Source organism: Tetrao urogallus (genome assembly GCF_951394365.1).
Source record: "Tetrao urogallus genome assembly, chromosome: 13".
NCBI classification, from domain to species: Eukaryota; Metazoa; Chordata; class Aves; order Galliformes; family Phasianidae; genus Tetrao; species Tetrao urogallus.
Genome location: NC_136826.1, coordinates 5,175,308 through 5,200,633, shown reverse-complemented (window position 1 = coordinate 5,200,633; position 25,326 = coordinate 5,175,308). Strand labels below are relative to the sequence as shown.

The window sequence follows — 25,326 nt, the reverse complement described above, 5'->3', positions numbered from 1 at the left end:
ACATGTTGGTGAAGGTACTTAGCTGTAGCAACTAAAAAGGAAAATTTTAGCATAGTTGTATCTTTATCTCATCTATTTGTAAGATGAATGAGGCATTTAACTAATAGTTACAGGCTAGGAACAGTCACCAAAGGATTTATGAATAATAGATCCAATAGGAGACTTAAATTCCCAAACACAGCAGATCCCTCAGTCAGATACGTTTCTCTGCAGTGCACAAGACTGAAAGCAGCGTCTCCTTATTTCCAGAAGTATCTGCTTCATGTCGAACATGAGGGAGCTGCTGAGTCTGAGTGTCTGTTCCTTGAACAAACCTGAACCGGAATCCTTTTGTACTCCAGCTCTTCTGAAAGCAGAAATCACAGAATCACATGGACAAAGTTATACTGGGCTAAAGAGATCAGAAGAGTAGTAGCGTGACTTTGTTGTTAAGTCATATCAGGCAGAGGAAGCTGATGTGTTTATAGCTGGCAGTATTCATTTCTGAGGTTTGGAAGCAGATACATCTGCTTTTGATGGGGAATCCGCTGCCCTGTGTGCCTAGATTTGATAAAGGATCTGAGTTTCCAGCTCCCATTGTCTGGAAACCAGTCGGCTGAGGTCTGAAGTAGGTACCCAATTGCTAACTCCATTAAACTGAAAACCAGAACTGCTGAAAAGCACAGCTCAGGAACACTGATGTCCTGGGAACCTTAAAGTCAGAAGGTCATTGCTAACATAGTAGTACCCCATGTTTGGTAACAGAATAAAACATGTGGAATTCAGACTTAGAAGATTTCAGTGGTTCCAGTCTTTAAGTCTGTTTTTGCACTCTGATGAAGCTTGATTGTACTTCTGAAGTACAAAACCAGATCTTTTAAACGCAGCAATGTAATGGCTGTGATGGTGGATCTCAGTGCACAGGAAACGCTGTGTGGAGAAGGCTGCTGTGATTCAGAACTGCATGGACACACACAGCTTTCTTTTAATTGACTGGGAAGTTCTTACTTTCTCCAAAGATTGTGACCGCTTTCTGATTAGCTTTGCAAACTAGATTGGATGATTGCAGATGGTAGCCTTTTTATAATTACATTTATGTTTAACTAGATAATAAGTTAAATGTGGTTAACTTTAAAGGCCAAATCTGCTATTCACGAAGTATGTCTGTAACATCATTTTCAATCTCCAGTCCAGTGATTCACAATACAAATGAGTTTAGCTACAATGCTATGTTAATTCAGTGATGTTTTTTGTTTGTTTTTTAATAATGTGATCCAAAGCCAATGAGGAAAACTGTATTAAAATGAACTTTAGGCTGTTTCTTCTTGCTGCATTTCATGCTTCTCATCATTTTCTGGTGTTTCAGATGCTGCTGCTTCATCAGCACTAGGTTGCTCACTTGTCACATTGCTTGGTAGAACTGTGGTTGCAGGTGTATTTTCTTCATTAGGTACCTGAGCATACTCTGCATTGGAATGTTTCTGAGCCATTACTCTGCAGGAAGACAGGAGGAAGATTGTGATTTCATACACTGATGTCCTGCCTACTCTAGAGTCTTTTGAAAGAATGAATTTTGTAGCTTTTTCATCTGAGCAGTAGCCCCCATATTATTATTATTCTGTCATGAAAGCACCTGAGAAACTATAAAATCACTGCAAAGACTGACAGTTCTAGTGGTCTGCATCACTAGTTTTAACAGCTATACTATTAGAAAAAAGTAATAATTTTTTACGTGTTTAACTGCCAGGTCATGAAGGGAGAATGAGAAACTGAATGCTGTTGGGCAGTGTCTGAGAAAGGATAGCAAAACATACTGGTTAATGTGAGCTTTCAGGGAAATTGCATGCAGATCTGGGGTTCCTTTGAAATGCATAAAAATAGGGTGCAATCAGAAAAAAGCTTTGAAGAGACTGACATCTAGAAAAATATTTTTAGTAACAAGTGAATTCCATTCATCTCATCAAAACAATACAACTTTCAATGTTGAAGTACTTTCGCATGTAAAAAACATTAGATATGAGTGGATTAATTCCACATAGTGAGATAGAGTAGAATCCAAGCACAAACCTATATGTTAAAGCAGCTTCAGTTCAAAGCAGAAATGATGTACATGAGTGAGCAACTGGCCACTGGTCTGGGTTAGCACCAGTCCCTTCAGGAAGTCTGAGAGCTCTGCTCCAGGGCAGCGTCCAGATGACAATCTTTTCAGGCTCAGCTGTGTGTTTAGCATTTAACATCATGGGGCTACATGCAGATCGTGTAGCATGTGAAATTATCTTTATCCTGAAGATTTGGCAATTCAAGAGACCAATGAGTGACCAAAGCACAGGAAAAATCAGCTCCAGGGCAGGATCAAATTGGACATTTTGTGCTCCATTCTGCTCATAAATCTTTGTGTCTGCTTCCATTTGAGTATCTCCTTAGAGCATCTTCAGCATGTGTCCCATAGCCCATACTCATATCTAGTTGTCAGTCAGTTTGCTGAGGAAACCCTTAGTTGCTATTCCTTTTTTATTATTTCATCCACGCACTATTAACAACCACCATTAACTTTTACATTTTAAACACCATTTTTCCAAATTTTTCAACTTGTTTTGTTTAAAAACTTCTAAATCACTATTTTAGGAACTGCTATATGGTAACGGCATGTAAACAAGGAAGAGGGTAATGGTAACCTGTGTTACAAGAACAACAGTTTAAAAGTCAAAAAAAAAAAAAAAAAAAAAATCTCACTGTGGAAGTTTTCCCAAGCATTGTATTATTTACTTTTCTATAAATGTTTACAACATTTACATTCTACCTTAGCTCTGGTTTATCAACAGTACTTTACAGAAATAATTGTCTTAAAATCAAGCAAGCAAATTCTTACTGCATTTCATTACTTGATGACTTCTTTGTCCTTGCCTTTTTGGTTAAGACCCAGACGATAGCACAAATGATAACAGCTGCCAGAATTGCTCCAATTAATGCTCCAGCAACAATATTACCTTCAGAATCTGGGCGGAGGGAGAAGAAAATTTTAAAAAGATAAAGAAAGAATTACCTGAATTTTACAGCAAAATCCTATAGAAATTTAGTGGAGAAAGCTATAGCAGAAAGAAGGCACTCAGTCTGACAGGCTAAAGGCTAAAATGTTCTTTGAGGAGACCAAAGATGCTCTAGGAAAGAGAGAACTGTGCTTTTATGATCTCCACTGCCTCTCTTCTTGATAGTTAGCTCCTTACCCCCAGAAAACCCCACATTTATGACTCGGTACGGAAAGTATTGGGATGTTAACCTTGGCAGTAGTTGAAAAGCCTTTGCTCTTCAGTCTTTTCAAACCAATTCTGAAATGGAGGTTGTCTTTATCACTGTTGTTCAATTGAGATACAAAATGCATGCTCTGATTGTTTGTGAACACTGAAAACTTCTGTCTCCAGTACAGCTGCTAGCTCTGACTTACCATTTTCATTTTATAGACTGCTGAATGATTGAGCACCCATTTTGGGGACATATCTCATGGTTACTTATAGTAACCATGTAATTTACTGATTTACTGCTACTGGTTACATGAAAAATCTACACACAAATGTGGCTCTCCAATGCCCATGCTGTTTGTATTGCCAAAAATCTTCATTTTAAGGATATTACAGCATTTTTTCTGCAGCATACACATTGTGTAAGGGATTGCTTTCACTTACGCATTGAAGTTAGGTCGAGCTCACAAGTACTGTTCCCCATGATGTTGCTGGCTATGCATCGGTAATGTCCTGTTTCAAAGGTAGTGAGATTGCCAATGTACAGAATGCCAGTGTCTGGATCTGTGACGGGAGAGAACAGTTACAGCCTGCCATTCATATGCTTCAGAGGCAAATGGTTATCTATAGCTGGTAATTCTAAGAACTGTTAAGAGGTGGAAAATATTATTCCTTCATTCATTCACTTTTTAAATAGTCTTTGAATCAAAAACTTATAGCTTCCTTAAAAATTACTACAGAGTAGACTCTGCAGGAGTGTATTAGAATGTGAGAAGTATGTCCTACAGTGCAAATACATCTGTAATACTCTGTAAATAGATAATATTGCCAGTATAATTTCATAAATGAAAAGATAATGAATACTGAAGACTTTCAGGATTGAGTTCTTAGCAACTGATTGACAATTTGACCTATTTTGAATGTATGTTCATTTCAAGGGAAGCGAGATGTAATGGTATAAATATTTCTCCCATTTTAACAATTCAGTGTAATGGTATAGACTTCAACATGCCACATTTTTTATTAAAACAAATAGGAAAAAAAAAGTAGAGAACAAAAAGATTAGGTCTTTGTGACAGCTATTGGTCAATTTGAGTAAGTAAAAATAGGAATTTGTGGTATTGAGCATCAGAAGAGAAGGTATGTTTCACTGCCCTATGTGATACCAAACGTGGGAAGTCCTAGCCGGTACTATGACAGCACTCCTGAGCGCTGTGGTAGTCCTGTAGTACGTACTGAAGTGTTCAGTCACCAGCGTGAGGGTGTTCTCATCTACTTTGTACCAGCGGTAGGTGGGGTGAGGCAATCCTTGGTCACACTTGCATAAGAGGTAGATTAGATGGCCTTTTTCAGGCGTTCCTTCTATTTTGCAGAAAGGCTTTGAGGGTTTGACTGTAAAATAACAATGAGAATGACACATGAGTATACGGCCAGGGCTGCGCTTTCCACACTGAGACCTGTTCTTGTGCTGCTGCAGTAAAGAATTGAGCCCCAGTTACGGAGTTCCACCTGAGAGCACAGGCTTGTTTATAGATCCAGCCAAGAGATCTATAAAGATTTGAGTAATACTAAACATACTAAATGTATATACATAGCCTAGTACTATTATCTAGTCTTCCTTCTACATGCTAAGTTGTATTATGGAGGTGATGAAAACTATCAACTAATGATGAGTCAGTCCCTGTTCATCATGAATAATTTTCTGCCACATAGCATCATTTCCTGTAGGGCCACAGGAGCTTTTCTATCTAAAAGGAGAGGGTCAAACCTGATACTTCAGTGTCTTGTGGTTTGGAGGAAATACATTAAAAAAAATAAAATAAAATAAAAAATCTATTTGGATACTGCTTTCTCATTTTATACACAAAAGACATGCTTTTACTTAGAGCTATAATTTTTCATTTCCTACATCTAATGTGCTGTTGTAGTTCTGTAGAGTGACATCAGTGAAACTATACAATCAATGAACACAGTGAAATTTTATGTGCATAAATGAATTTCTATGTGAATACTATGGTTTCTTAATTAATTGTTCTGAGATTTACTCTTTGGGGGATTTTAGATGAGGATTAGTAATTGTACTTTGAAAATGTGACTGTCAGAGATTGGATTTACACGTGTCTTTGTCTTATCCATGGCAGATAGGTAAATCATATTGAGTTTGCTTGCATACAGCTATGATTTGTAACTGCAATCAGGTATGAATTCTTAGTACAAAAGCAATGTTTAGATGGGGTTAGGGCAAACTTTTCTCTTACTACGGAGGAAGATACCTCATTCCACTTCTTTTTCCATCTTCTGTGTAGCCTGCTGACAGCTGAACTGGTGTTTTCTTCAATTCAAAACAGATTTAATCTTATTTCCATTCAATACTGAGTTTCTAGAGCTTCTGGATGACAGGGTGTCGTAGAACCCTTGGCTGTCCTGCTGCCTGTCCCACATTCACACAGGTCATCACAGCCGTTAGACCTCAGTCAGTGCTGGTCTTTGCTGGGCCTGGGTTATGCTGAAAGCAATGGCTTCCCAGGGGAGTTGTCACTTATGGCTAGAAGGGCTTCTTATTGTCATGAAATAGTATCCCTTCTTTTCCGACATCAAAAATCTAGTGAAGTTGGGTAGTTCCAGCTACCTGTTTAGGTAGCTTTTGGGGAGGATGAATATAAAGGCCTCTTGTGGGAGAATGGGATTTTGCTGCAGGCCAAGTAAACACAGCTGCGAGTGGGATCAGACGAGACCTGCTTTGTCTGGAAGCTAGATGGCACCACAAGCTCTCTCTGCTTCCAAAGCCTCGGAGCAAAACTGCGTCAATACATAAATGAGCCCTTTTTCTGCATCATGGGCCTTGTTTATCGCTTCTCTGCTATTCCCCCTGCTGCTGTGACGTGAGCTCAGTTCTTGTAAAAAGGCAGGAAAAGTACAACACAGCAGCACAGAGGAAAGTTACTTACCCAGCACGTTGACAATCACTGATTTTTGACTCTGTCCAGCATCATCCTGGGGGCTGAAAACTTCACAGGTGTAGGAACCAGTGTCTGAGGGCTGCATGTTGGAGATCGTTATTGATGCGTTCCCTGGACTTGTCGAAGCTGTGATCCTGTCCTTAAACTCTCCATAGGAATAAGACTGTCCTTCTGAATAATAGTAGATCTGTGGTACAAAACAAGCTGTTAGTTTAATAACAAGAGAATTTACTGTCCCTTTGCTACTGGTAACAGGACAGTGGTTGATTTCTCATTGAGTCAAACAAGGTGACCCCCCCTTTCTTGCACCCTCCTCAGGAAAAGAGATGAAAACATGGTACATTTGATTATATATTTCTAATGTTTTTTATGGAGCAAGCTTTTCAGAACAGGGGTTATTTTAGTCATGTAAATGGACAGTAGCTGATTTTCTGTTCGTACTTAAGTCACAGATTGTATGTTCGCAGGAACAAAGGTGAGATCATTGATCGTCATATGATAAAGCTGTAAAAATGCAATGTTATGCACAATTAATAGTGGCACTAATTAAAGCAGTGATCATTTGTGATATTGTTAATAAGCAGCTTAGTAGAAGATTATGACAGGAATGGACCTGTCATTGCAAAAAGTGGCTACAGAGCTTTCCAAATACAAAAGCTAGCAAACAGAGAACTGAATTTACACAGCATAGGTCTAAGCAAACAAGATGCCTGATCTGTTTGCAGTAAATCTGAAAGCAATAAAAATGCAGTACAAGAACACCAAAAGAATAACCATACATGCTATTAGAGCAACCATGTGTTCTTCTTGTTTGTGTAATCAGGGTTGGAGCCAGTATCGTGACTTATCCTGATGGCTTTTTTGAGTTTATACCATAGATGGGAGTCAAGAATAGCTGGTGGCTTCAGTGCTTGAAGTGATACCTATTTGAGATCAAGAATTTCCCCTTCTACTAACCAGTAGAAAACTTGTGCAGAGTTGTAGGCACAGTAAAGAGAAATGCCTCTAAGGAATGCTACTTTTCCTCCCTAACTATAATTTGCTCTTTAATGTTGACTGATTCCACAGACTTCAGTAGCGTTAATTGTACTTAACAGCGCTGTGGGAATAGAATTGGATTTGTAAGCTTCGAAGACCACATCTGTTGATTGAAAGGAGAGATAGTGTTCCTTGTGGAGACTGATATTTTGAGCCTTGGGCCTCACTCAAAATGATACCTCATTTGCTCTAGAGTAAAAATAATAGTACTCAAGGAGTACATGCACAATCTCCTGATGAGTTTGCCTGTGAAACCGAGATCTGACAGAACAAAGCTTGGTACTGTGGAATTAATTGTTTTTTTCTCAGCTGTCAGTAGTAGCATTATATATAAGTGATAGTACTTGGGATAAGCCATGTACTCCCCAGTGCACAAACTCCACTGTATAGGCAAATTGAATGTTTCAAGGACACTCAGCCATTTTCTCACAAGTGGTAATCACACAGAATTACAGCTTGGTACTCAAATAGATCTAACATTTGTCCTACTGACAGTATTCCAAAATCAGCAGTGTAAATATATTTATTAAAGTTGGACTGACAATATGTTTATCATGGAAATAGTTGGAAAACACTTGTTGGAAAAAGCTTCACAAACTGGTGTAAAATATCATTCCCACTTGAGTGGTATCAAAGTTCTCTGTGCTCAAAGCTTCCTGCCAGTAGGGACACTGTAAATCCACAGTCAAGAAGTGTAATTTGCTTTACTTTGCAGATCAACTGATTGCATTTTGAATTAAGAATACTTACTCTTAATTCTATTTATCCACCCCGATAAAGTGTTGACTGAAATCTTTAAGCAATGTTATCTGGAAACCTTTATTAGCTTAAGGCAAGCTACACCCTAAAACTGCCAGAACATGGCTGGTGTATGCAATGATAAAGTTTTCAAATGAAGGTCAAAACACGGACTGCATAGGACCAACAGCCTCAGTTCTATAGCTTGTCCCCATCTCAAGTGCAGTTTGGTCCACTTTCCAACAAAGTTGATCTTTCCCAACTACAGAATTGCAAACACCAGGTACAATTGATGCAGGGCTCTGAATACCAAAGCTAAACTACTGTGTACACTAACAAAATGTGGGAAAGTGGTGTTGCAGGGAGGAAGGATAAGAGTTCTAATGCTAGCACAGCGCAGACTAGGTTAGAAAGTTTGCAAAACTGCTGGAAAGAATCTCCAGTTGCCATTTCTTGCATGCAAGACAATCTCTTTTAAAGCTCACGTCATGCTTTGCCAATAGCTAATGCAAAATTGAAGTCTGGATGAACACCCTAGTATTTAAGAAAGAGAGGCAGTTCAAAATTAGGAGTTTGCTTTAAACAAATCACTCATCAGAAAATAAATCTACCTGTAATTTAAAAAAGCCATTGGCCCCACTTCTCTCTTCCTGTTTATCCTAATACAGGTTGCAACCGAGTACTGAACACTGCCTGATTCATGAGTTTGAAATTATAAGAACTGCAACTTCTAGTTTTAGGCTTCTGTTAAACTCCATAAATCTCAGCTATGATGGATTTGCTTCTCCTCAATCAATTATGTGGTGTCCTTTTCAGCACTGTAAGGGAATGAGCTTCCAGCAGCTTCACACTACCATGAAACTAAGCTGTAAAATGGCTTCAATGTTAAGTATTGTGTGACTTGCAGCAGCTTGAGAGGAGAGGCAGGCCCACTATCTCATTTCATAGGGCTTTTCTATTGAAAAAAGGGCTAAATTCTCTTCAGTCTCCCTTAGAGTGATTGGTATTTATGTGAGACTAAACAGTAACAGAAACTTCCCGTTGCATGCCTGCTCAGCTACAGCACGTTTCTGCTAAACAGGACTGGCACTGTGAGCTTAAATGCAGTCAGGGCAAGCCAGTAAACATCACAGAAGCAAGTGCTGAGTGAGTGTGGTTTGCTTCATCTGAAGTCCGGATGAATTACATATCTAAGCCCTTATATAATGTGCTGCAAAATTAATCCTGTGTGGTCTTCTTTTCTGAATACATGCAGGGAAAATATTTTGTGTACACTATTAAGTCTGAAGCAAGTGTCCGCACAGCAAAGAATATTTGTTTTCTTCATGGGTTTAAACCAAATATTTCTGTTTTAGGATATTCTTAAACTATGAATATAAGCATAGTTGCACTTCATAAGGAAATGCACTCAGTTCCCCTGCAGGCTCCTGCCTATTCTCTATTCTTCTGCTGCTGTATGATGCTTATCATAATAGCCCTGGAGTCTATTGCTTGAAGGAAGGTGGTAAACACCAAAAAGGCTGAGTAATGTTGTGATTAATTACTGAGTGTATATCTTGTCCCAGAGGTAAGGTTGGATTGTGTACACAGGAAATTTCATTTGAGAGGAACATGCTTCAGTTCACTGGCTGTGAATGCATAGCCCATTTCAAACAATACACTCAAAATGAGTATTTCAAATCCTTGTATCAAACGTTTTTATAGTGTTGTTTAAAAGCTTATGTTTGTGCCTCTCAAAAAGCTGCAATAAAAAACTCTTTAAAATGTATCTATTCCATTTCAAAAGTCAAAAACTTGTTTTCTGTTGAAGATACAGAAGACTTTTGTTTTTCTTTTTTTTTTTTTAACAGCTGATGTCACTTCTGACAAACACACAGCTCATCAACATTTCTTTCCATTGTGCCTAAAATGTTCCTGAAAAGTGTGTATGCAAAAAGTATCAGTATAGTCAATGATAGTCTTTTGCTGGAGACCTTTTTGCAATGGTGTAATAGGTATGTTTAAAGCCCAGCGTCTTGAATGTTAAAAAAAAAAAAAAAAAAAAAAAAAAAAATTAAGGAAATCTTCTGTATTCTTCTCTGAAAAAAAATGAGTACTTTTTGTTCTTAAGCAAATAATGAGCAGCTCTAGTGAAGACAATGATTTACCAGAGTAAAAACAATATTGAGGATGTAGCAATGGTTCTTCCAATTACCAGCTAGCTTGCCCATGCAAGTTTTTATATAATGATGCCTTTTCACATGTCATGGGAGCAGCTGCCTGGGATGACTAATCAAAGAACTGACACACACACACACACACACACACACACAAAAGCCAAGATTATCACTCCTGAAATTGTTGTCTTTAATAACTCCACAGTCTGAAACTCCCATTTCTGCAAAACAGCTGAGCAGTTGGGAAATTCTCCTTGATCTTACAAAGGATTGCAGTTTGTTCTGTAAAACCTGTGGGCAAGGCTTTGCCTACCACCACTAGTATCAGCATCCACCCTGCCTGGATTTCTAAGGCAATGGCAGTTACTTTGCATTTCTCTGATACGTCCAGGATTCAGGCTCATAGATTTCCAAAGCAGTGGAACTATTTGTGTTTGGGGAATATGAATTACAGAAAGAACAGGGAAGTGGAAATGATCATGTTAGTTGGGAAGAAAATCATGGTAATGTTCATGTTCTCCAGGTGCTGGGGACAAGATAATCTGTGGCCCAAATGCAGAAGGGTCTGGTGCCTGAACTTGTATATTATTTTCTTTTACTTTAGCCTGAGCTGTGGGAAGGCTGTTCCTCTTCTTGTGTGATGGTAAAGAAAGTACTTGCCTAAAGAGGAAGCAACTGGCAATGCTGATACTGAGTTGCAGCTTTTCAAAAGCTGCCAGATGTTTGGCAGAGAACAAGGAACCTACCTCCAGGTTTTCTTTATACAACTCCCCTAGAACAATCTGACTCCTTGGGGAGTGGAGATTTTTCTGATGTGAAAAATCAGACAGTGAATTAGAAAAAACACGCCTCTGTCTGTTTCTGCTCTCTTCCTGGGGCTGGACAAACAGGTACTAAAATAGTGTAAATATGTCTTTCAAATATCTTTGGATGGACTAATTCACAATTTTCAATGCAATATTCCTCCCATCTCCCCATCTGCTAGTACCTTCACATCACATTGCTGTTTTGTCTAGTACATCTGGATGTCAAATCTGTAAAAAGAGGTACAGCTGAAGATGCATTACAAAATGTCCCCCTTAATCTCCACAGTAGCCTTGATTTCCTGACTGTGAAGCAGTCTGAGGACATGATGTCCATTCTAATACCTACCTTCTCCCCCTCCAGCCCCTTCTTGCTTTCTCCCACCAGCAGATACAAAGCTCTAGCATCCTGTCTAATGACGTTTCCTTCGCTTGGTGTATTCAGTGTCTCATTCTGATTCACAGTCCTTGCCTGGAGAGCTGTGAAGCTCAGGCATTCAGAAGCATTCAGGCCCTATCACTTTGTCATACCATTTTCTATTTGGAGGTTTCTCCAGCAACCATAAAAAGAACTGTTGGATCCTTTCTTACCAATAAATGCAGAGGGAGATATTAACAACTTTATCGGTTAGATACCATCATCTTCCTGAATTCTGAGTACAGACAGAATTTATAAAATAACAACATGGGGAAAAAATGTGTTCAGCACTCCCTCAAGCATCTTACCATCTAATTAGAGAGCAAATGCTGCACACTCAAAGTGTTAATTAAAGCCCAAGGCTCAGATTCTGAACTTGGCAGATAAGAAAGCAAATCCCCACGTACATACATTGGTTTCTTTGACATATGTCATGTGACTAAGTCTGGCCCCAAATGCCTTTTCTCATCCACAGCTTCTTTTTACATATTTGCATTGAAACTGATATTGCCCTTCTGCAGCAGAGATATTCTGCCCTATATTATTGGGAATTTTGCTTGAGTAATTAAAGATGCCTCTTGCTGCAGTTGCACATTGGTAGAAGAGTAAAGGAATGAAGTCAGAAGCCTTAAAAGAATTGATCACTGAGCAGCTTTAATTGGCACAAAATACTCCTGGGAATCATCTCTTCCATGTTCTCACAGTATCATTCTCGTGGCTGAACTATTAGTGAGAAATTCCTACAGTGTATCAAGTGCAAACGTGCTCTCATAGTGCTTTTGGTGTAACTGCTCTTTGGCAGTTATGAAGACCTCGATTTGCATTGGGCTGCACCCTGTGAGACAGGAATCCCACTCAGTCAAAGGATTTGGAAAGGATTAAGTCTGGGAGATGGCCAGCCAGTGGCTGGGATGAAGCCACATCAGCAGGCAGCTTTGTGTTCCTCTCTGTACATCATTTTCCAAGATGTTACTTTCTAGAAAGGGGATCCAGGATGAACGTTTATTTTTGCTGTGTAAATATCTAGCTCCAAATTTGGGCCATTCAGACTTGCTCACATTCAACCCATGTGGACGTGTCAGTAAGATATGCTTTGGATAGAATACTCCTGAAGGATCACGTACAAATTCAGCCACATAGAATAGCTGGAGGAAAAAGAATCCAAAAAAGTTTTGATAGAGGAAAATGCAATAAAACATAGCGTGAGTTATGAATTCGGAATGGTGTGTCTGATTCAGCTCATCTCAGTCATGTGCTGGTTTTTGGATTTAAATATAGAGCGTGATTACAAGTTTTTATAGCAGTGTTAATGTAGCAGAAGCTGTTTAGATTTTTTTTTTCTTACAATTGCGGGGATTTTTTTTCTTACCTTGTATCTCCAGCTACATCTTCCCCGCGCATCTGTCACATACACCATCTTTTGACATTGACTGATTGATTTTTCATCCATACTCAGAATACCATGACACGGGGAAGGCTGCATTTGAGCAAAAATGGGCTGGTCTGAGAGTTAAATGAGACTGTAAGCGTTCCCCCAAAGCGTAAGCACCTGGTTTCTGCACAGCCCCCAGAAGGCAGTGGTGCCACTCACAAGGGCAAGGTGCCCTCAGTACAGATTGGGATGCAACATCATCCTATTTCTGAGTTTTACCTACAACTGGGCAAACTAAAACTGAAGTCTAATATTTGCTCCAAACAAATGGATTGCAACCTGATCATTTGCCACTTGTTTCCACTTTCCGTGTTGTTCTGTTGCCTGCTTCAGAGGATCAGTTCATTCACCCCAGCACCAGGGAGAGCCGCAGGCAGTCACAGTGATCCCAGTGACACACAGGGAACTGCTTGACTGCTCTGACACTGACACTGACAAGGGGTCTTTGTTCCCCTTTTCACAATTAACTGAAGCTGTGCCTCTTACAAACAACAGTCCTTCATTTCTTTTACTGCTCTAGCGAACCTAGCATTTCCATCAGTACTACGTAGTGGGCATAGCTTGGGCAGCCACATATCTCTTATAATTCCACTTTGACCGTGGGTGGCCCGGGCTGGAGGTTCAAGGTGTGAGCAGGTTGGGTTCAGGAGTTATATTTAGGTTTGCAAGGCTGCAGCCTCGCCTTTGCAAAGTCAACAGAAGTCTCAGTCTTTCAAACATTTATTTAGCTGCTTTGCACCGAGGCCAGCCAAATGACTCAGAGCATAACATGAAACACAGATGCAGACATTAGCAGGAGACCCCACCACAGGAAGCAGGCCAGGCTGCGGTGTACGCTGTTACCCTGGGTGAGCAGAACAAGGAGCTTTTACTTCAGGTTGTCCATAGGTAAGGTAGGGAGAGTTCAGTGTTTGGAAAGCTTGAGAGCCTTGGCTGGGTATTCTGACTTAAAAATTAAATTTATTATTAAAAAGACATATTGCTAAGGTGTAAATGGCAAGAGAAAGAAGTTAAAAATACATGTGGCATCCTATTTTCCATTATTTGATATTTACATTATTTAGTTTCTTCACTGGAAAAACTTCTCAGCAGAATTAGGCTCCAATGAGCAAAAAGATTTCTATTCACACACTAAATATAGCTGCACTCTCTTAAAACCATCACAGTGAACACCTGCTATTCCTCTGCTTACTGCCTCCCTTCTCACCATACCGTCTGTGGTATCTCATCCTCTCACGTGTAACTGCCACAGCTTTTAACTGCTGAGCACCTGTGCCAGCATCATGTAAGGTGGGCAAAGGGAGCAGGATGTGCAGACACCACAACAAAGAGCAAAGCACACCAGCCAGCTTTGTAGAGCTGGGAAGCACCAGGTCTGTGAACTCGTGAGCAGCAGCAGTCTTGTCTTCAAGCAAGGTAGTATCTGCTGCTGAATACTTTCCTGCATTAAATTAACAGTCACCAGTCCTTATTCCTCTCATTTGAGACAGAACTGTACTGGAGTTTACATATCTCAGCATGCTGCAAAATCTATAAGATGGCAGTGTTAAATACTAACATTCCTTTTAAAAGAATACCTGTGGGCTTGGTACTTACTGTGTCCTAAAATCAAAGGCTCTAAGGCTCACCTTCATTGATGTTACAAGCCAAAAGCATAAATGACATAAATTTGCCTTAATCCTAGCATTCATCAGACTTTCTTCTATAATGTGTTGCCACTGTAGAGAGAAATAGTCATATTCCCAATTATGTAAATAAACATTATTTATAGAAATGAAGATTTCTTTTCCTTGTATTTCTTATGAAAAATGCCTCTCCCCCATTAATTCTGATTATACCAATCATGTGAATAATGGAGTCATCAAGACATTTAGTAACATGTTGGGAGTATTTAGAATTGTAGGAGGTGGATTAAGGAGTATTTTCTGCTGTTGTTTTTTGAAAATATGTAAGTCTCCCATCTTTAAAATATTTGGCAGAAATTCTCATCTGTAAAAAATGGGAATGTTATCCATTTTTATGTTGTTGTTGAAAAATGGCCAATTCTTAATGCAAGCAGAATTTTCAACAAACTTTTCAGGGAAAAATGGATGCTATTTGTAAGGAAGTGTTTATTTATTGCTGACATTTTAGAGTAATCTTAATTATTATTATAATCTGACTTAAAATGCAAGCTACTATTCTGGTAATTAGTAAACCACAGTGCCAGCATGTTTTTGTCAGCACATCAGTATACTGAATATAATTTTACCTTACATTTTAGTATTCTTTAAACGATGTAAGGCAAAGCAGGCAATCTCTCCTATTGTCATGCATATATTTCCTGTTTGAGACAAACCATGAAATTTAACTTCAGCTGCATACTAAGCAGCCAGGGCAAAGCCAGGTTTGAAGAAACAGAGATTGTTTTTTAATTTCCCTAATTGAGTGTACTCCACAAGCAGTCACAATACTTTCTTACCAGTGTTTGTATTAACATGATGAATTTCCTTGTGAATAAGTTCCAAATGCGAAGGAATTACCACGTTCTTGTAAAAAGATATGACCAAAGGGCTGAGCAGGATGCTCAAAGCATTGTGAAGGAGCAGCACCCCAGTCCTACAACTCTGCACACACCTGCACACCAGCAGGCAGTGGGGGCTTTCTGGGTGCCTTGCTGAACGTATGAGTTGAGAATGGGCACTGCAGGGAATGGATGGTTTGCCTCTGTCTTCTTGGAGAATGGTCTTAGCCACTAACCCATCGCCTTTCCATTGTATTGACTCTAACAAAATGCAGATCATCTGTTGCCAGTGTGCATGTACTGCATTGCAAAAATGAACTTGCCATGAAATTTGTTTCAAACAGGGAGAAAAACAGATGTCATTTTTTCCCAGTAGTGATTCTTAAGCCCTTATAGGCACAGCTTTTCCAGTGACTTCAGTGGGAGCTGCTACAACAGGGAGTACTGCAGAGGCTGATCCACAAGGTTTCCTCGACAGTAGCCTCAGGTCAACTCTTGTTGAGCATTTTCTGAACCACCCACAGTATTTTACGATTACATTCCTCAGGGGATATTTTCTCATTGTTGGCCATAGTTTACAAGTTTTACCCTCCTGGTTCTCTTGACACTGTCTTCTATGCTCCCTCTGAAATACTTTGAGCTACAAGGTGCTCTTTTTTCTCCGTTGTGACCAGAAAATGTATTTTGTTTTTTTTTTTTGTCTTGCAATAAAGAAAATTCAATGCAAGTAAACACAAAAACTTGAGCTGATTCTGGAGAATATGAGCTCAATCCTACCTTGGTACTATGCTTCCCTGAACATACACTCCTGAACAAGTGACTACAGTTTATGATGCAATGTATTGGGTCAAAATTATAATATATTATCCGACATACAACTTACTTGGGGAACGAAGCTACCACCATCTCATGAATAATTATTTAAGAAAACAGTTCTGACTTGAAAAAAGCTAATGATGAGTAACAGCTATTCATACAATTAGTCAGGGAAGGTGTGAATGCATCTGTCTGGCATTTAGCTAGAATCAGAATTTGGGATGGGCTCACTGCTTGTACTTATCTCTGATACAGTCTTTATCTGTGGCTATGATATGCTGCAGGAGGGTAAGCAGTTGTCTCAAATTGCTATTGCTGTTCAGTACTGTACATTCTACAAATTACATGTAGTCTTATTCTGCTATGATTGGTAAACTGAATAGAGGGTGTAACTATCAGTGGTGGCAAATCTCCTAACATAATATTATTAACTATTAAACATAACAGGAATATCATCAATGTGGACTGTGCCAGTCTTCTAAGTCAACTTTATGCCAACTGTCAGGTGTTAACACCAAACAGGACTGAAATTTTAGTAGGAAAATGTTAGCAATAAGATGAGTACAGTGGAAAAGAAAAGGAATTATCTAAAACACACAAGCCTGACACAAGAGCATGGGGAAAGTCACAGTCTTCAAGGATGCAGTAGCACTTCTATAGGATTTTCTGCCTATAAGGGAAGCTCAGCACCTTCCTAGGTGAGCTAACAGTAACTCACAGCCGGCATGCTGTGTTGTGAGTGAGATTCATGGATTCATTTCCCAACAAAACATTGGATTTAGTCATAGCTCTTGAACTCTGGGCACTGTTATGGCGTATAGGAAGTCACACACCCCATCACTGGTTCCTTCCAGGCAGACCAAGTTGCTCTACAAGGCCTTCACAGCCCCATGGGAGGCTTGAGCAGTGGTTTAAGCATGAACCTGTATAGTTCACAGTGTCCCTCACTGTTCTGGTGCTGTCTCCATGCTGACACTTCCTCCTACCATTCTGCAGGGAAGCACTTTTCAGCTCTGCTGCCTTTCAGGGCCTCAGGCAGTGCAGAAGCCTTTGATCCATGTTTGTTCTGCTACCACAGTGATACTTGTGGGATGCTGCAGAACACTAACACAAGCTTGATGCGGCAGATTTCCTGCTAGCACAAATTCCTGTGGAATCCAGCCAAGCTATGACCGCTTGCTTTGCACAAATAGTCTGTTGTTTGGCACCACTCCATGCAGAGCTGCCTGGCAGTGGCAGTGGTGGCTGAGCCAGGAGCTTGTATCTGACCCTTGGTTGGGGAACACGTAGTCATAGGCAAGGGCGTCTCACTAGGAAAACAGCCCTCACAATAGAAGGAAATATCTGCCAGACAAGAGAAAAGGGAGCTGGCCTAGGGCAGGAGCACTTGTGTGATTGCTGGACACCTGGACTTGGCTCCCTGTCACGCTGACTGTGTGGTTTGGAGCAAGGCATTCAACATTCGAGTCCCTTTGGCACCTTCTCATAAGTTTCAGCAGGAGCTCAGGCCACCAGAAGGAGCTGGGAGCCGAGGCTGACTTGGTGCTCTCTCCCAAATTTCATTGCAGCTCAATCTTAAATGCAGGGACATGGTGAAGGTAACAGCACAAACTGTAATAATTTTTTAAGAACTTTCTATTTGTGATAAATAAATATCTTACGGTGTGCAGTTGGCTCTCTTTGGCGCTGTAAAAGCTCCACTGGATGAAGAAGTTTCCCAGCGGCTGAGAACTCGTGTAGGTGCAGAGAAGGGTTGCGTTCCCGCCGGTCTTGACGTTCACCGTCTTCTCAGGAACGGTCACCACAACTCCATGGACACGACCTGTGAGCAGTGAGCGCATGAGCGGAGAGCAGCGGGGCAGCCTGGGCGCTGCGTGGATGGCCCTGCTCTGCCAAAGCAACCTGGAGGTGTTTGTCACTCTGCTTTTAGTACAGCTCCCTTGGGCTTGCTGGGCATATGTCAGTGATAGCAAGCCCCCTTAAAACAAATATTGCTCTGGCAAAGCACAAAGCAGGCTCGCTCCCACATGCACAGACTTGTCTTCTCACTGGCAGTCTCCTTGCACTCAGCGCTCTCCTGAACCTGACGCTCTCATTCACAGCTGTCCCTAGGCCTCCTGTACATCTTTCTTGCCTTCTTTTTTTGCGCTTATTCCTCAGATATCTGATCTTTATTCATGGCTCGCCATCTGCTACCTTCTCGTATTCTTACACTGACTCTGACTCGGTGGCACTGTTGGCTTCTCCCAGGCTGAAGCCCAGCAGATTTCCTCTATTTGCCTTTTGCCATTTCCTTTGAATCATAGAATCATTAAAGTTGGAAAAGACCACAAAGATCGTCTAGTCCATCCAGCAACCCATCCTCACATGCCCACTAACCACATCCTCGGTGCCACATCAACCCTTTTCTTGATCACCTCCAGAGATGGTGACTCTACCACCTCCCTGGGCAGCCTGTTCCAATGAATCACCACTCTTTCTAAGAAGAATTTTTTCCTAATATCTAACCTAAACCTCCCCTGGTGTAAATTAAGGCCGTTACATCTTGTTCTATCGCTGTTGCTGGGGATAATAGGCTGACTTCCACCTCACCACAACCTCCTTTGCTTTTTGTTTAGGTTTCTTACAGTTTCCTTGCAGAAGCTCTTTGTTTTCCAATATATTCACCTTGCAAATATCAAACTGAGCTTTTTGGAAATGCTTGTATCATGTGAGAAATTCTCTGGTAACCTGATCAACCCTTTCTGTCATTCTCTAAGCAGAAAAGGACTAAACATAATTGATGAATTCTTTTCTGTAATGTTCTCATCGGTCTTGGCTACAGAGCAGTGTTAATGACAGGAACTGAGCGATGTTCTACAGTATTTATCTGTTTCTGTCCTCTGTTCAAATTACTATAAATGGTGACATAAGGCAACAAAGCTAGAGCTGTCAGTTAAAATTGAAGTCTGAATGTTAGGTCTTAGCTAGATGGCTGAGTCCAGTCTTAGGGCTACTGCCTAGAGATTCTGAAGGAGAATCTGTTCTGGACATGGTGGAAAATATATGTCGTTGGTGCTTTTTCTGATACAGTGGGCAAGGTGAGAAATTCATGTTGGCTAATTTTTGTGCAGGCAAAAATTATATTTGCCAGTGATAAAAGCAAAACATAGAAAACAACCTTCTCTTAATGGAATATCTGTGCCTTTTATGTTAGGTTGCTGCTTCTGAGAGTTTAAGCAGAACCTTCAGCGACATCAAAAAATATTTTACTCAAATTATCACCCATATGAGAAAAAACAGTGTAAGAAAGGAGGTGTTTTTTTTTTTGTTTTTTTTTTTTTTCATTTTTAACCATGTAAATATTGCAGATTCATCAGCTCTTGCAGTATGCAAGCCTATCTCAACCTAGAGTCTGAACTTTTCGGGTCTGATTTCCTTGTTTGCTGGATCAAGAGTTAAAAGTTCACTGGAAAGAAGAAGTCAGTAATCTACTTTCCATGGCAGTGGTGGCTAGGAGGAAAGCTAGCAGGCTCAAACTGCAGTGACATTTACATTAGATACGAAGACAGCCTCACAGGAGTGGCAGACTGATTCAAATCAGAGCGGATCCTGCCTTGGAGAAGGAGGGGATCCCAGTGCTATCTACAAGTCCTTCTTGTCATGTGAGTTCACAATACCTTAGTCCTTACTATAATCTAATATGAAAGCCATACAGTATTATTTTAGATGTCTCAGCTCATTGATCTTGGCTTTGACAAGTTGGACAGAAGATAATGGTTTCTTGCCGCAATGATACTTGCAGTTACGTGCGTTTATTTTCTGTTCTTCATTGTAAAGGAGCTGCAGTCTTTCCACACAATGGCATTCTACTCAAAACTTCAATTTTCCAGCCATCTGCCTTTATCACTCTGATTCTGGAATCAAGAGTGCTACAGAGACCAGATATTTTCCAGGAGAAGTTAGCAGAAATGATTCCAGCTTCCATAAAGCTGCATGTTTTGAATAAACACATACAGCTTGCTTAGTTCTAAAGGCCAAAACCAATAAAACTTTGTCCAGCAAGGTTGTTAAATGCCACTACTAATTCTAAGATGGTGCTTTTGACTGAAAATGGAGTAGACTGGACCTGCCCAGCCTGTTCTACACCACGGAAGTTAATGAGAATTTGTCTTCGTGTTTAATCCACTGTTTCAAACTTATAATCCCATTTCATACATACAGGCCTTTTGATTGCAATGAAAAAAGGGCATGAGTAAGAAGTTACACATTACAAAAGGCAAGTGAGAACAGGGCATAACTTACTGTTAAAAATAGTTGGCCTGTATCTTTTACTCAACATTACTGTGAGAGTATTTCCTTGTTAAAGAAAAGTGGCTGCTGTTAATTGAGAATCATTCACTTTCATTGCAGACCCATGCAGTTCTTAATGTTAACAAAGCAAATACCAGTTGCTGATTTTTTCCTGACTGCCACAGAAGCCCTGTCAGTGATTTCCCTTGCTACAGCCACAGTGTTAGTCTTAAATCCAAACCCTTGAAATTAGAGCACATTGTCTGGCAAAATATTTGTACTAGTGCTGGATTTCTCTTCACTTTTAAGGCAAAAATCTGTGGGGTGAGAGCGATAGCACTGAAACACCATGAGCAACCATTTAAAATATTTATTTGGCTTCCAAACAGATAATTCCATCTTGAAAAGAAAATGTTGGACACTAGCCTCCAATTTTTTTAGTGAAATTGAAGGCTGTTCATTAGATTTAAAATGTCCACCTCTGTATATATTAAAAACAGAGCTTAGCCCAATACATTGTCTTTGAAACAGTGATAAAATATTATCTTTAGTGTACCATATAGTTTCTAGATTCCATGAGGTATTACATCCTCACTTCATGGAATTCCAAAAGACTATTCGCATGCTTAAGATTAGCATCCCCCAAAAAGTTTTAAATGGGGTGGATGCAAGGCATCATTTCCCAGCATATTGTGAAGGGGAGACAAAAGGCGAATGTGAGAAAGCCAACCATGAAGGACCCAAGCGTTGTGTGTGTGAGCCCTTTGCCTCTTCTCAGCTCTAAAGCAAAGTATTAGTTTACCAAAGCTAAAATTCCGTTCTTGAGCAAAAAATTATTACCAGTTAGGGGTCATCCTGCTGATTTCGACAAAATGACACGTCAGTGTAGCCATGATCTTCATTACATCTAGAAATAAGTCCTGAATGTTCTCCTAGTTTGCCAGTCAGGGTCACCTGCTGTCTTACTGCAGCAAGTTCTTCTACTTCAGCGTTATTTCAATCAGTTTGTTATTCTTACCTGCAAGGGTGGCTAGAATTGGAAATATCTTCAGCATCGTTGGAAACATCTTCTTGACGTTTGGAGAGAAAAGAGACCAGATGCAGCTTCTGGCTTCAACTAAAACTCATCTGTGTGGGCTTTTTTTTTCAAGTGGCTTTTTGTTTTTCTTATCAGCTGTGTATCAGCACGTCAGCGAGCTTTTTCTTTCTCCTTTATCGCATGTATGCCTTTCTCCGACTAGTGGTGTGATTGTTCAGTTGAAACCACTTTGTGGGGTGAAAGCAAATGAGTGTTTTGTTAATAATAAACCTTTGAATCCGAGAAGCCCCGATGCTCCCACCTATACCTACTATGCCAGCAATATTTGCCCATGTAAATACTCCTACTGAGCACAACAAAAGAATTTGTAGAGCTACATCTGATTACCAGCATTGCCAGTGGTCAGTGGGATTACCAGCATTGGAGTCATGCCTTGTATGAGTATGGAATAATCTTTATTTCCTGTTAATTATATCACATATTTTTGTAAAATGGGCATCTGAAGATAATACTTTGTTAGTACATTCCATTTTTAGGAGTATTTCTCATACAGTGTCATACAGAATGATTACATTGAACTTACGATTGACTTGAAATTTCTGTACTGAATTCACAAAAAGATAACACACCAAAATAAATAAATATTTATATATATATTTATATAAAATAAAGGTAAAGTAAAACACAGTCTATCTTCTCAACAAACAATGCAGTTGGTTTCATCTGGTTTTAATCCTTGAAATTGGATGCTACTAGTACAAATGACAAAGTGAATATATTGATTTTTATTTAAATCTTAATATCTGATATATGTAGTGAAAAAGCAGTGGATGAAGGTTAGAAATAATTACAATAACTTACAGTAGATTAGTTTGCCCTTAGTGAATGCAGAATACCTTGTCCAGTTGTCTAAAGCTCGTGAGGAATACAGGGTGCTCAGGTGCTTGGAGAAGGCTGCTCTGCTTTCCATCTCATTTGATTGAAGCTGATTCAATGCCTGGTACTGAGATGGGAGTAGCTGGTTGTGCATGTGCAGCCACGTGGTAGTAGCTGAAGACATCACAGAGGGCAGCATTGCCTTTTAGATGTATTCCTGTACCTGCATGACCGAGACAATGAAAATGCCCTGAGACTTATTTCTGTGCTTGGTGAAAACACGGGCCAACCTTTCTATGGCAGGGACCATGCTGCAGAAGGAAATGGCGAGTTGTTTATTGGTCAGTTATCGTTGGGCTCAGGCTTAAGGATTTAGGTGAATTTTATTCTTCCTACTACTTCTGTGGATGGCAGATCCCTGAATCACTCTATATAGATGTCAGGGTTTGATTGTATTTTGCATGAACCACCTCAAAAAGTTTCATGAAAGATGCCTTTTTCTTAGCTCTGTCAGTGCTTCTTTCAGTGTCCCCATAGGATAGGCAGCACGCGCCAGTTAGTGACACGGAGGATGGGACCTGGAACAGATTCATGTCTTGCCATGGATCCACAGGAGATACAGTGTCTAGAGAGGAATATGTCAATTCAAAGCCTGAATATCAAATTCAGGTTTGTTCTAAATGTGAACAGTGTTTAGATTGACCTTCTGTAAGGAAGTATGAAGGCATCCCAAAGTCACCTGGAATTCTCACTGGGTTAGCCAGCATCAGGCTGAAATGGAACTGTTGCTATCTACTCAGTGAGCCACAGAAACTGGTTGTGAGTGTGGCCACACTGCAAGAGCCAGTGGTAACTTTGTAGTATGCACAAGCTCTTATTAGACAGAGCATTGATCCTTTCCAAAACCAGTAATTTTTAAGAAGGTGCACAAAATGTTGCCACCCAGCTGCAGGTCAGCACACACCTGTGTGATCTTGTGCCTTTAGCACAATGTCAACATGTCCTCTGGTTGCCCCTTCATTTATCAACACTGTCTTTGTCTGGTGCTTAAAGCTCTCTCAGCTAATATATATTTTCTCCCTATTAAGCTCCCTTTTTATGAATTAAATCTCTAGAAGATGCCAACTACATTCCTGGAGGGTGACATGCTCAGTGTGAGCAGAGGCCTGGAGCCAGCAACGCAATGTCTGTGCTGCTACATGCCCAGCAAGGCCTGGGCTGCGGGCCCAAGATGGCTGCTTCTGGAGCAGTGTACCTCCTAGTGAATGAGCACACCCCTCCATCCTGCTTTGCAGAGGATGCTGAGCACCAGTCGCATTCACTTTCGGCGGTTAGCAGCCCGGGGCTCATTTCACACCATCAGGTTGGTAGTGTGTATCCTCATGTGCATCGTGCAAGCTACCTGGGATTATGCTGCTGTGAGGGAAGCAGGGGGGGCCTGCCGGCTGCTGCTTGTGTCTGGCTCAGTGCTGCTGGAGCAGTTCTGCCTGCCCAAATGCAACCTTAGGAGAAGAACAGAATGTAGAAAGCAAAATTTCCTGTGGTCTGATTGCAGCTGAAGTGACGGGATGATGTGGAAGCTTTAGTCACACTGCAGGTTGTCAGCCCAGAGCACAGCAACAGCAGTCACTTTGTCACAGGTGGAGCAAAGACTCTTATCTTGAGATAAAATGGACAGGGCTGGTACCAGGAACTATGTGTTAACACACTTCATGACTCAAATCTATGTACACTTCAGTGTTCCCTTCCAAGCAACTCCCTTGTACTCACTCTATAAACAGAAGTGGTGGTCATTTGAAAAATGGAGCCCAGCAGCACACCTGGGAAAAGCAGCAAGCCTCTCTAGGCTGCATCACCTACACAGGCAATTAGATGGCTCTTAAAGGTTGCTTCTATTCCAATACCCAATTTAAAAAATTCCTGTAGAGTCCTGCCTTTAACTTGACTAATCTCAGCAGCACATCAAGCACGTGGTGTTTCTGAAACATGCTAAATGCATCATTGTTCAACAACACCAAATCCAGCAGAATGGGGTGCACAAAGCTCCCTGTTTCAACATCACATCTAGTTGCTGGAGATGCAGAGAATGTAATCAAAGATCTAAACAAGTACAGTACAAGAGCCATCTTTAGCCTCTAAATCCATCATTAGGTTGACTTTCAAATGCACTTTATAGTTTTCTTGCTTATTACACAGCCCCATTTGTTGTCTAAAAAGTATTTATAAAGTGTATTTGCTGGAGTGTTTGCTGCCTAAAAGATAGGTCATTAACTCACTGTTATTTTCAGGCACATGGAGAGCTATGAAGGTCTTGAACAGGGCCACATATAGAAACAGAACCCCACATCAAATACCTTTGCATTCACTGAACCCGATATCACCTGAATGTGTATTCCAGCATCATGCAGAACAGTTGAATGCACATGCTCTGATTTTTTCAGCTTGGGCTCATTCTTGGCTGAGTTATACTTTCCCCTGAGTTCACCAGCCTAGGAAATGACTGGGTCATCCTTACCGCTGCTTTACTCTCCTGCTTCCAGGCATAGCTGAGCACTGCCTCCCTGCCAGGCCTTTTCCCAAGTGTTCATTCTTTTTGGTGTGTTCCAGGTAACCATTTCCTGGAGGAATCAGTGTGTGTGGGTGAAGCTGCTCCCACACCTGGTGCTACAGTGTGGCTGCCCTCTGAGGGACCTGAATTTAGTGAGACTGCGTGGCCTTCTCTTTGCAAGAGGTGGAAATACAAATCCTGTATTCTGTTAATTATCTATCAGTGGCTGTACTGCTCCTTGTCCCTTCTTGGTTTGAGTTCTAGGGACCCCAGCAGCATGGGTTCTGCTCTCCTCTGGCTCTGGGGTGGTGGGATGAGACAGATCACTTGCCTGGGCCCTCTCTGGGTATGAATTCCCTGAAGCTGGACAGTGCTTTGGAGGTGCTGCACGACATGAAGGTGAACGAGCCCATGGAAGCTGAGCTCTGCTTGCTTAGCACCTGGTTTTGATGTGACTTTTCCTTTTGGTTCCCAGGAGCATCGTGCTGGGAGAAGGTTGCATGTTTCATTGA

The 25,326-nt window shown here is 40.7% G+C and overlaps 1 protein-coding gene across 1 annotated transcript; it reads right to left on the bottom strand.

Moving 5' to 3' along the window:
* Positions 1-1,289: 1,289 nt before the first annotated feature.
* Positions 1,290-21,418, bottom strand: VSIG1 (V-set and immunoglobulin domain containing 1; the record flags this gene model as incomplete). Its single annotated transcript, XM_079541985.1, has 8 exons — positions 1,290-1,473; positions 2,849-2,975; positions 3,660-3,779; positions 4,452-4,607; positions 6,164-6,362; positions 12,698-12,805; positions 17,741-17,901; positions 21,370-21,418. 8 exons carry the CDS (start codon positions 21,416-21,418, stop codon positions 1,290-1,292), a joined length of 1,104 nt encoding a protein of 367 aa, XP_079398111.1.
* Between the last annotated feature and the right edge of the window lie 3,908 nt (positions 21,419-25,326).